At 43.0% G+C, this 13,231-nt stretch overlaps 1 protein-coding gene across 2 annotated transcripts in view; it reads left to right on the top strand.

Annotated features, from left to right (window-relative positions):
* LOC124035930 (protein kinase C-binding protein NELL1-like) overlaps window positions 1–13,231 on the top strand; it is a 467,070-nt gene that overhangs the window by 329,040 nt on the left and 124,799 nt on the right. For both annotated transcript variants that reach the window (XM_046349864.1, XM_046349863.1), the window contains exon 13: window positions 2,822–2,947. In XM_046349864.1, the coding sequence (XP_046205820.1) occupies window positions 2,822–2,947 (126 nt within the window). The remainder of the gene's footprint in view (window positions 1–2,821; window positions 2,948–13,231) is intronic.

Raw genomic sequence — 13,231 nt, 5'->3', positions numbered from 1 at the left:
GCTATGGTGACCAGTGAGCCGAGATAAGGCAGGGCTTTACCTAGCAAAGACTTATAGATGATCTGGAGCCAGTGGGTTTGGCGACAGATATGTTGTGAGGGCCAGCCAACGAGAGCATACAGGTCGCAGTGGTGGGTAGTATATGGGGCTTTGGTGATAAAACGGATGGCACTGTGATACATCCAGTTTGCTGAGTAGAGTGTTGGGGACTATTTTGTAAATGACATTGCCGAAGTCAAGGATCGGTAGGATAGTCAGTAGTCAGTTTTACGAGGGTATGTTTGGCGGCATGAGTGAAGGAGGCTTTGTTAAGAAATAGGAAGCCAATTCTAGATTTAATTAGGTGATCTGTTTATTAACTTGGCTTGCAAAGATTTTAGAAAGGCAGGGCAGGATGGATATAGGTATATAACAGTTTGGGTCTAGAGAGTCTCCCCCTTTGAAGAGGGATGACCGCAGCAGCTTTCCAGAGGTTGAATAGGCTAGTAATAGGGGTTGCCTTAGTTTTCATAACTGACTGAGTATATTGTTTGGAGTTGCACTCCCCCCTTCCCTTTTGCCCTCAGAACAGCCTCAATTCGTCGGGGCATGGACTCTACAACGTGTCAAAAGCATTTCAGAGGGATGCTGGCCCATGTTGACTCCAATGCTTCCCACAGTTGTGTCAAGTTGGATGGGTATCCTTTGGGTGGTGGACCATTCTTGATACACACTGTTGAGCATGAAAAACCCAGCAGCTTTGCAGTTCTTGATGCAAACTGGTGCGCCTTGCACATTCATCTCCTGAATGGCACACATCCTTGTCTCAATTGTCTCAAGGCTTTAAAATAATTATTGAACCTTTCTCCTCCCCTTCATCTACAGTGATTGAAGTGTTTGAAGTGTATTTAACAAGTGACATCAATAAGTGATCATAGCTTTCACCTGAATTCACCTGCTCAGTCTGTCGCCCCTTTTTTTTAAACATTTTTACCTAAAATTACATATCCAAACCTAACTGCCTGTAGCTCAGACCCTGAATCAAGGATATGCATATTCTTGGTACCTTTTGTAAAAAAACATGTTGAACTTTGTGGAAATGTGAAAGGGATGTAGGAGAAAAGAACAGAATAGATCTGTAAAAGATAATACAAAGAAAAAACTGTTATTTTCTCATTTTTTGTACCATCATCTTTAAAATGTAAGATAAATGCCATAATGTATTATTCCAGCCCAGGTGCAATTTAGATTTTGTCCACTGGATGGCAGCATTTTACGTGCAAAGTCCAGTGAACCATGGCATTTCTCTTCAAAATGTTGTATCAAGACAGCTCAAATGTGCCTAATATGTTTATTAATAACTTTTCATATTCAAAATGATGCACTCTCCTCAAACAATAGCATGGTATTCTTTCATTGTAATAGCTAGTGTAAATTGGAAAGTGCAGTTAGATTAACAATAATTTAATCTTTCTGCCAGTATCAGATATGTCTATATCCTGGGAAATGTTCTTGTTACTTACAACTTCATGCTAATCGTATTAGCCTACATTAGCTCAACCATCCCGTGGAAGGGACACCGATCCCAAATCAGTTTTAAGGTTTTGTACACAGTGTATATCCTGATTGCCTAGTCACTTTTACCCCTACCCACATCTACTGTAAATTCCGTAAATTATCTCAACTACCTCGTACCCCTGCAAATTGACTCAGTACTGGTACTCCTTGTATATAGCGTTATTTTTTCCATTTTTATTCAGCAAATATTTGTCTGCCTTTTTAACTCTTCATTGTTGGGAATGGGTTTGTATGTAAGCCTTTGACTGTAAAGTCTACACCTGTTGAATTCGGTGCATGTGACCAATACAATTTGTTGGTGCTAAATTCAATATTCTTCATGACACTTGTTACTTTCCCATTATAGGATGACTGTAAACTCCTTCAGATATCAATGACTCCAATAATAATCATTTTATATAGACTAGTGCCTTCCCACGTGCTCAGTGTTTATAAATAATAACTCTAACCTCGAGGCTACCTGCCGCCTTTTACATTGTATGAAGGTAAAATAAACCCAACTGGGTAATGCCACAGCACCCTTTATAGTGCACTACTTTTGATATTGTCCCATAGGGCTCTGGTCTAAAGTAGTGCACTATAAAGGGAAGAGGGTGTCATTTGGGACGCTACCACTTTCTCTCCCATGGATGAAGTTCCACTTATTTTTTTAACGTTTTTTGGTATTTTTATTGAACAGTCATAGAGGGATAGTGTGGAAAAATAAGAGGTGAGAGTGTCAAAAGGTAGTGGGACAGATTTGAACCCACATCAATACAGGTACATGTGGCCTGGGGTCTGCAGCACTAACCACTAGACCAGGGTGTCCTAAACACTGTTGTGGCATTGCCCCTGGGTGCATATTTTGTTTTTTTTGCCGTAGCACTACACAGCTGATTCAAATAATCCAGGCTTGATGGTGAGTTGATTATTTGAATCAGCCATGTAGTGCTCGGGCAAAAACCATAACGTGCACTCAGGGGGGACACTAAGTCCAAGTTTGGGAAACCCTGCACTAGACCACCCATGGCACAGCGCTTCATTTCGGCCATAAAGCTCTGTGTGTTTCCTCAGATATTTACAACTCCTGTGCCGGAGTCTGGTATAGTGGTACTGTAGTGCTATATGCTCCAAACCACACATACCCACTGGTGACAGAGTTCTATATTCCTCCTTGGCCCCTACTCTCTGTCCCCCTCTCTACCCTCCAACGGTCACTACCCATTAAACAATATATATACAAATATTTATTGACAATTCCTCTGTGTGGGTTCTTCTCTCTCAGATATTGATGAGTGTGCTGTTCAAAGGCACTACTGCCAGGCTAACACAGCATGTGTGAATGTCCCTGGCAGCCATCGCTGTGACTGTCTACCTGCCTTCATCAGAGTGGATGACTACTCCTGCAGAGGTAGGTCAAATATGCATACACAAACACGTTGAACATGTGGGTAGGCCAACACACAAACACTTCCTGTTTTTCCATACCACCTCGTACCTAACTTCCTGAGAATTATTGATCATTTTGAGATCTCAAGGTTGGCAAGTATTGTGTCTTGGTAAACAGAGTGCACTCACTTCTCACGGATTGTCAGTTTGTTTAATCTGAGTTTTGTACAAAACTACAGATCAGGGGCAGTACAATGTTTCTCAGAGAAGGAGTGCTGATTTAGGATCAGTTTAGACTTTTAGTTCACAAGGATTAAGATGGACCCGGGGGGCTGAACCTACATCAACATTCTGAGAAGCTTGATACATAGAGTTTTATAGTTTTACTCAGTGCTGGCTGAGAGAAGCAACACATTGCAGCTCATGGTGACTTGAGCATCCTTCTCTCTCTGCCTCTCAGAAAACCATAAGTGATTGTGAGAGCCATTTGACCCCAGGTAGATCTGTGTACTCTGGAGCCACACACACTCTCCTTCAGCTGGAGAGGAGTCCAGACGCAGCTCCACACTGTAGTTAAACTTGGGCTGTCAGGTCAAGAGATTTCAAGAAACCGTTTTACAAAGGTAGGAAAGACACGAGAGGAAAGGTGGGGGGGATTTTATCACAAGGAGATACAATGCTTGTATCAGATAATTAGCAAATGAAGTTTAAGACACAATCCTGAATTTGAAGAACAACTAAATGGAGGCCGGCTCCCACACCACTTTGTTTGCTGTACATCTGAGGAGTGGGGCTGGAGAAATGTAATCTCTATAAATGCGATAGACCGAGCTATAGATGCAAGGATTGACAGTCTCTGAGGTGAAACCATATCACAGATTGGGCCTTTTGAAGGATGGAAATGTGTACACCTACTGTCTGTTGACATTGGCTGGGGTTCTCCATCTGATTCAAATAAGCCAAGCTTGTGTTTACTTCCTATACTCTCTGATTTAGTGAAATCAAACACATTCCTCCTGGTATGCAATGCCTTCAATTAGGTTTTGTTGTGGTGGATTATTCTGGCTGCATGCCAAATGGCACCCTATTCCCTACGGTATGTAGTGCACTACTTTAGACCATGGTCCAAAGGGCTCTGGTTAAAAGTAGTGCACTAGAGAATAAGGTAACCATTTGGGATACATATTATGCAGATAGTGGTGTGCAGATTATCAACAGAATAGCTCATCAGCAACAGTGTTTTCGAGGCTGTAATAACGCAAAGACCAACTGATTACCACCATTGATTTGTCTCAATGGAAAATCACTCGTATTTTGGGAAATTCACATGTCCAAATGGCACCACCTCCTCTGTCATTTCCTACATTCAGCATGTCAGAATGTAAGCCAATTTTGCTACGGAAAGGTGGAATGTGGATGTGTAAGCTATTTGTTTCAGGGTACGGGGAATTTGAGCTCGGAGAGAGTTACTTTTAATTTCCTGTCCATTAAGTTTGTTAAACCACATGAACAGAAAATGACAAGTTACTCTCTCCGAGGTCAAATTCAATGTACTCTGAAACAAATAGCTTCCCCAGTATGTTATCAATTTATGCTAGGGACAGGAGGAATGATATGCTGGATGTAGAGGAGGTGGGACCATTTGGAAACGTGAATTTCCCAAAATATTAGTGATTTTCCAGTCAGACAATTCAATGGCGGTAATCGGACAAATCAATGGAGGTAACTAATCGCTCTTTGCACTGTTACAGCCTTGGAAAATTGCACCTTATTCCCTAGTGCACTACTTTTTTGACCAGGGCCCTATGGGGCACTACATACTGTAGGGAATAGGTTGCCAATTAGCAGGCACCCATAGAATAATCCCCAGATGGCATCTTATGCCCTTAGGGACATAGAGTTGAAGTCAGAAGTTTACATACACTTAGGCTGGAGTTATTAAAAATAATATTTCATCCACTCCACAAATGTCTTGTTAACATTTTGGGAAGTCGGTTAGGACATTTACTTTGCGCATGACACAAGTAATTTTTCCAACAATTGCTTACAGATGGATTATTTCACTTATAATTCACTGTATGACAAATCCAGTGGGTCAGAAGTTTACATACACTAATTTGACTGTGCCTTTAAACAGCTTGGAAAATTCCACAAAATTATGTCATAGCTTTTGAAGTTTCTGATAGGCTAATTGAAATAATTTGAGTCAATTGGAAGTGTACCTATGAATGTATTTCAAGGCCGACCTTCAAACTCAGTGCCTCTTTGCTTGACATCAAGGGAAAATCAAAAGAAATCAGCCAAGACCTCAGAAAAACAATCTGGTTCATCCCTGGGAGCAATTTCCAAAGGCCTGAAGGTACCACGTTCATCTGTTCAAACAACAGAAAAGGACCTTGTGAAGATGCTGGAAGAAACAGGTACAATAGTATCTATATCCACAGTAAAATGAGTCCTATATTGACATAACCTGAAAGGCCGCTCAGCAAGGAAGAAGCCACTACTCCAAAACCACCATAAAAAAAGCCAGACTACGGTTTGCTCATTGGGACAAAGATTGTACTTTTTGGAGAAATGTCCCCTGGTCTGATGAAACAAAAATAGAACTCTTTGGCCATAATAACCATTGTTATGTTTGGGGGAGGATTGCAAGCCATAGAACACCATCCCAACCGTGAAGCACCTGGGTGGCAGCATCATGTTGTGGGGGTGCATTGCTGCAGGAAGGACTGGAGCACTTCACAAAATAGATTGCATCATAAGGAAAGAAAATTATATAAATATGTTGAAGCAACACCTCAAGACATCAGTCAGGCAGTTAAATCTTGGTCGCAAATGGACAATGACCCCAAGCATACTTCCAAAGTTGTGGCAAAATGGCTTAAGGACAGCAAAGTCAAGGTATTGGGGTGGCCCTCACAAAGCCCTTACTTCAATCCCATAGAAGATTTGTGGGCAGAACTGAAAAAGCGTGTGCGAGCAAGGAGGCCAACAAACCTGACTCAGTTACACCAGCTCTGTCAGGAGGAACGGTCCAAAATTCCCCCAACTTTTTGTGGGAAGCGTGTGGAAGGCTACCTGAAACGTTTTGACCCAATTTAAAGGCAATGGTACCAAATACTAATTGAGTGTATTTAAACTTCAGACCCACTGGGAATATGACTAAATAAATATAAACTGAGATAAATCGTTATCTCCGCTATTATTCTGACATTTCACATTCTTAAAATAAAGTTGTGATCCTAATTGACCTAAGACAGGGATTTTTGTACTGTGATTAAATGTCAGGAATTGTGAAAAATGAGTTTAAAGGTATTTGGCTAAAGTGTATGTAAACTTCCGTTTTCAACTGTACTTCTTATTTTAAAAGGTAGACATTGAGTTATGCCTAATATGGCAATGAACCTTTTCACAAGTACCATTCTACAGTGGTCCTTGCAGCATATGCTCAAACTGGTGTGATTCGAATGCATATTTAGAACATCCAGTTTCGATTGATGCATTTGAGCTGGCCACACTGTTTTTTTTCACAGAAACATTTTGCACAAACACAGTCCTTACAAAGTTATGTCCTGAATGTGACCATTTTATTTTTGGATGCAATGTTCAGACATTTACAGAAGAGCTACAGCATAACACAATCATCCAAACTGGAAAATGTAGGCTACATTTGTCCTGGCGCTAACTGAGGAAAGACTGATGTAACATAAGCGGTCATTATTTTGATAACTCTGCTGACAGAAACCACAAAATGAATTGGCTAATAGCAATTACGATTTATAATTCATCACATCATTGGTGAGCTCAAAATTGATCTAAATAATCAAGAAAAACACTAGAAATCTAAAGTAATCCAAAGATGGGTAGTTTGTGCACACCGCCATGTTTGTTTTTTCGCATCAAACAACGATAATAAGAGGAGACAAGATGAGTTTGGTCTGTTGCGGTCACATTTTCATTTTGGAACAGTGAGGGCATTCTGACAGAGCATGCATAAAAAACCCATGCTGGGGTGACCATTAGAGATATTTGGAAGTCACATGAAAAGGTTCAAATAATTTTTCCAAAATGAATTATTGTTACCCAATTTGGGTCATTTCGACAACCCAATATTGGTCAAACACAGCATTGGGTTAATTCAACCCAGTAGGGTAGGGTTGTGCTTCTAACACAGCACCTTGGGTTGAGCACTTGACCCGGCTGCTTTTGAAGCACATATCCAGTGCCCCAAGCAATGTACTTTTCTCCAATGCTTGTCCACAATTGACTGTAAACACCTGTGAGCAGTCCCAAAGAGCTAACACAAATGGTTAGGGTCTGGTTAGAGTCCACCTGGCGCAAGTACTGAATATAAGGACTTGTGCAAAGGATGGAGGTACGCTAACAATGCCATCACACAATATTTATTTTGTATACTACGTAGCCCTTTATACATCAATATTAACATGTTTGATGCCTACATCTTCCATTCATTTGGGGCTGGGGCTCACAGGTTCATTCACAAAACAATGTCTTGGAGTGTGCTGTTATGAATAACATATTTTGGAATGCTGTTTTACAAATGGTATCATCTAATTTCCCAATCACTCTTCCTATGTCACGTTCTGACCTTAGTTCCTTTGTTTTGTCTTTGTTTAAGTATGGTCAGGGAATGAGTTGGGGTGGGCAGTCTATGTTCCTTTTTCTATAATTTGGGATTTCTGTGTTTGGCCTGGTATGGTTCTCAATCGTTATGGACACTTACAACGCTGCGCATTGGTCCTCCGATCCTTCCTACTACTCCTCTTTGTCAGAGGAGGAGGAAGACAAGAGCTGAGCTGGAGGCAGCGGGGGTATGAGGAGGCAGCACAGCAGCGTGGCTGGAAGCCCGAGAGGCAGCCCCAAAAATGTATTGGGGGAGGCACCAGGGGAGTGTGGCTAAGTCAGGTAGGAAACCTGAGCCAACTCCCCGTGCTTACCGTGGAGAGAGGTGGACCGGGCAGGCACCGTGTTATGCTGTGAGGCGCAGGCATAGCCCAGTGCGGTACATAGCAGCGCCTCATATCTGCCAGGCTAGAGCGGGCATCGAGCCAGGTGCTATGAAGCCGGCTCAGCGCATCTGGTCTCCAGTGCATCTCCTCGGGCCGGGGTACATGGCACCAGCCCTAAGTATGGTGTCTTCGGTTCGCCAGCACAGCCCTATGCGGGCTACTCCACCTCGCCGCACTGGCCTGGCTACGCGGAGCATTCAGCCAGGTAGCGTTGGGCAGGCTCCGTGCTCGAGACCTTCAGTGCGCCTCCATGCACCAGCCCTCCGGTGGCAGCCTCCCCGCACCAGGCTGTCTCTCCGTATCCTCCCTACAGGTGCTCTCGTCTGTCCTGAGCTGCCAGAGCCGCCCGTCTGTCCTGAGCTGCCAGAGCCGCCTGTCTGTCAGGAGCTGCCCATCTGTCAGGGGCTGCCAGAGCCGCCCATCTGTCAATAGCTGCCAGAACCGCGCGTCAGTCAGGAGCTGCCAGAGCCGTCCGTCAGCCAGGAGCTGCCAGAGCCGTCCGCCAGCCAGGAGCTGCCAGAGCCGTCCGTCAGCCAGGAGCTGCCAGAGCCGTCCGCCAGCCAGGAGCTGCCAGAGCCGTCCGCCAGCCAGGAGCTGCCAGAGCCGTCCGTCAGCCTGGAGCTGCCAGAGCCGTCCGTCAGCCTGGAGCTGCCAGAGCCGTCCGTCAGCCAGGAGCTGCCAGAGCCGCTCGTCACTCCGGAGCTGCCAGAGTCTCCCGCCCATCCGGTGCGGCCGGAATCTCCCGTCCGTCCGGTGCTGCCGGAATCTCCCGTTCGTCCGGTGCTGCCGGAATCTCCCGTCCGTCCGGTGCTGCCGGAATCTCCCGTCCATTTGGCGCCCAGGGCTAGGGTCCCCAGTCTTAGGTCGGCGGAGAGGGTCGCCACTCTAAAGAGGCCACGGAGTCAGGTGAAGAGGCGGACAGAAAGGTTCAGGTTTTGCAGCTGAACCCCTATAGGTTCAGGTTTTGCAGCCGGAGTCCGCACCTTTGGGGGGGGGGGGGGGGGGGTACTGTCAGGTTCTGACCTTAGTTCCTTTGTTTTGTCTTTGTTTTAGTATGGTCAGGCGTGAGTTGGAGTGGGCAGTCTATGTTCCTTTTTCAATCATTTGGGATTGCTGTGTTTGGCCTGGTATGGTTCTCAGAGGCAGCTGTATATCGTTGTCCCTGATTGAGAACCATAATTAGGTAGCCTGGTTTCACTTTTGAGTTGTGGGTGATTATTTTCCTCTTCGCCAGAGGAGGAGGAAGACAACCGTTACATCCTATGCCTATCAACTATTTAAACTTACAGGCTGCAAGTCAATGAAGGACATTCTGGTCTCTTCGAAGCTGGAAAGAATGTCTTCATACCAATCTTGTAGACTGGTGTTGGGAGGACCATTGGCAGAAATTTTAAAGCGATGTCACCTTTTCTATCTGGAGAGAAGAATGTTTAGTGAATAACATATTGTTTCAGGCTAAAAAATGAATGAGCATCTGAGGCACCACTAGCAGGGTCATTTAAAACTATACATGCACTTCAAATAGAAGTCCTTGGCCTGCTTTTCTCAGCTGGCAGACCAAAGGTTTGTGTCCTTTATGACTGCAATCCAGTTCTCAATGAGTTTCCCCAAGCAGTCAGAGTTGAAAATAGAGACGTCCTGAGCAATCTGTAGTAAAGCAGACAAACAATTACTTTTCCATTGCAGTTAATCATTGTTCTGGCTAACACTTAACCTCTTGCTCCTACCTGACACGCAGGCGTCCCATCTAGACATCTGGAAATGCAAATGCGCTACGCTAAATGCTAATAGTACTAGTTAAAACTCAAACGTTCATTAAAATACACATGCATGGTATTGAATTAAAGCTACACTCGTTGTGAATCCAGGCAAAAAGTCAGATTTTTAAAATGCTTTTCGGCGAAAGCATGAGAAGCTATTATCTGATAGCATGTAACACCCCAAAAGACCCGCAGCAGGGCGCTGAAATGTTGCGCGATTTTTAACAGAATGTTCGAAAAAGTAGGGGGTAGGAGTAACAGGTTAACTATCAAATTCCTCTTTGATGTTGTCAGCACAATGGGTCAATAATAAAGGGGGCTGTGATTTTACTGGTTGGCTCTCATCTGTGTCTTTCTCACTCAAACACCCACATGCACAGACACACTCAGCCCCCAAGTGCCGCCCCCTTCTACTTCAATGGGAGGTCTCAACCCCCAAGGAAAAAAAAAACATTTGAGAGAACGAATCAAACCCTGTTGCACAATTTATGTGCACATATTGAATTAAAACACAGCTTTCTTTCCAGACCATTGTGGTCATAGCCTACACTGTGCTGTGAGTCATGTGGGTCACGTCAGCCAGGCTAGTTAATGAAAAATGTAACCCACCATGCCTGGAGTATCCAGAAACTAGATTGTCTGGTCCACTGAGCTGTCTGGATCGCGGTCTCCTTAAACTTCTTATGGCTGCGATCCCTTAAAACAGGAGCGATTTGACAACAGCCAGTCAAAGTGTAGGTGCGCCATTTTCAAAACATCAAAATTTCATAACTTACATTCCTCAAACATACATGTATCTCATACCATATTAAAGCTATTCTCATTGTTAATCCCACCACAGTGTCCGATTTCAAATATGCTCTACAGCAAAAGCACCACAAACGATTATGTTAGGTCACCACATCAAAAAACAGCCATTTCTTTCCAGGCAAAGAGAGGAGTTTCAAAAAGCAGAAAATAGAGATCAAATTAATCACTAACCTTTGATGATCTTCATCAGATGACACTAATAGGACTTCATGTTACACAATACATGTATGTTTTGTTTGATAAAGTTCATATTTATCAAAATATGAGTTTACATTGGCGCGTTACATTCAATAGTTCCCAAAAAAATCCAGTGATTTTGAATAGCCACATCATTCAACAGAAATACTCCTCATATATGTAGATGATAATATACACATGGAATTATAGATATACCTCTCCTTAATGCAACCGCTGTGTCTGATTTTAAAAAGAACTTTACGGAATAAGCCAGCCATGCAATAATCTGAGACGGCGCTCAGAAATATTTGTCACAATAGCCGTCATGTTGACGTCAACATAAACACGAAATTACATGATAAATATTCCCTTACCTGCGATGATCTACATCAGAAAGCACTCCAGGAATCCCAGGTCCACAATAAATGTTTGTTTTGTGAAAAACACCATAGAAGTCTCATTATAATATCTATTGACGGTTGACATCTAGTGGAACCCCTAGGCAGTGCAACATCATTCATATCTCAAGGGGATTTCATCGGGGGACTCATACATACATACAAAGCTCAGATTTCTGGCTTCCTGTTTTGATTTCAACTCAGGATTTTGCCTACCATATGAGTTTTGTTATACTCACATACATCATTCAAACAGTTTTAGAAACTTTAGAGTGTTTTCTATCCAATACTAATAATAATATGCATATATTAGCAACTGAGACTGAGGAGCAGGCCATTTACTTTAGGCACCTTATTCATCCAAGCTACTCAAGCTACTGCCCCCCAGCCATAAGAAGTTAATGTACTCCGCAAAATACCTTATAACAATCTGTTTTCAAAATACACAAGTATTTCAACATATCTGGCAAGACCCGGCTACTGCTCAAGCTTGGTGTGTTGCTTGCTGTGTCCACAGTCCTATGTATGCACATGTGTGTCCCACGGACCTCCCTTGGTGTGTAAAAAAGGTGGCATTTACAGAATACTGACTGCATGTAAGGCTTTTCTGTTTTTCTTTAACTTCAGGCTATAGTTGAGTTGTCTGAAAGCAAGAGAGCTTCCTGGTCCATCTCTTCCGCTAAAAGAGGGTAAAGGGAAACCTAATCAGTTGCACAACTGAATGCATTAAACTGAAATGTGTCTTCCGCATTTAACCCAACCCCTTTGAATCAGTGAGGTGCGGGGGCGGGGGGCTGCCTTAATCGACCTCCACATCTTCGGCGTCCGGGTAGCAGTTGTTGATGGGGGTTAACTGCCTTACTCAAGAGAAACACAGCAGATTTTTCAACCTTGCTGGCTCTGGGATTTGAACCAGCAACCTTTCGGTTACCAGCCCAACACTCTTAATTGCTAGGCTTAAACGCTAGCACTAGAGATTTTAAGGGACAGGTTCAAACACATTTCTAAATTACAAACGTTGAAGAGGGAAGGGATGATAAGCCAGGTTAAATGGTTTAACCTCTTAAGCCCACCCGACACGCAGGCGCCCCATGTAGCCATCTGGCAATGCAAATGCGCTACGCTAAATGCTAATAGCACTCGTTAAAACTCAAACGTTCATTAACCTGTTAAGCCTACCCCTGTTTACTGCCCCTTCTGGAGGAATTGTGTACCCATATAAAACAGGATACATTTTTGTCAAAAGTTGCTAATATATGCATATAAAAAATATTATCGAATATAAAACACTCTAAAGTTAAGCAGCCTATGTATCAGCACACTGGTCCCGGGCAAGCTTCTAAAACCGTTTAAATTTTGTCTCTATGTAAAGCAGAAGTCTCAGGGCATGCATTCTCCCAAAGTCTCTCTTGTCATGGAAAAAGTTGGCCCAACTTTGACGTCATCGTATACGCACTTCCCAAACAGCTACCTCTCTGTGAATAGTCTGTACGTGTTCAGCGCGAAGCCTGCTTTCAATGGGGCTTCTCATTGTGAGAATTGCGCGCTCACGAGACTTTGAGCGTACCGAAAGGTCTCGGTCACGCGAAAAAAAAGTGTACGATTGCATTTAGAAGAAGTGTATCTTCCTATACATATGTAAAACATGCATATTTAGTCAAAGTTTATGATGTGTATTCCTTGTTAGCTGACGTTATCTGCCGGAGCTATTTCATTTCTCCTGACATTTTAGTAGCATTTTTTGAACGATGCGTCATTGTAAACAGAGATTTATGGATATATATTGCAGATTATTGAAAAAAAATGAATGTACTGTGTAACATGTTATATTACTGTCATCTGATGTAGATTTCAAAAGGTTAGTGAATTTTTTTTTTTTTTATCCTGCGTTTGTTGATTGCATATTTTTTCCTACTTGGCTATGCTAATGAGCTATGTCTGCGGTGGTGGTTTGACATAAATATGTGCTATGTTTTCGCCGTAAAACATTTTAGAAATCTGACCTGTTGCCTGGATTCACAACGAGTGTAGCTTTAATTCAATACCCTGCATGTGTATTTTAATGAACGTTTGAGTTTTAACTAATACTATTAGCATTTAGCGTAGTGCATTTGCTTTTCCAGAGCTCTAC

The sequence above is a fragment of the Oncorhynchus gorbuscha genome, linkage group LG05 (assembly GCF_021184085.1).
Source record: "Oncorhynchus gorbuscha isolate QuinsamMale2020 ecotype Even-year linkage group LG05, OgorEven_v1.0, whole genome shotgun sequence".
In the NCBI taxonomy this organism is placed as follows: Eukaryota; Metazoa; Chordata; class Actinopteri; order Salmoniformes; family Salmonidae; genus Oncorhynchus; species Oncorhynchus gorbuscha.
The sequence above is the reverse complement of the archived record's forward strand: the minus strand, read 5'-3'. Positions and strand labels throughout refer to the sequence as shown.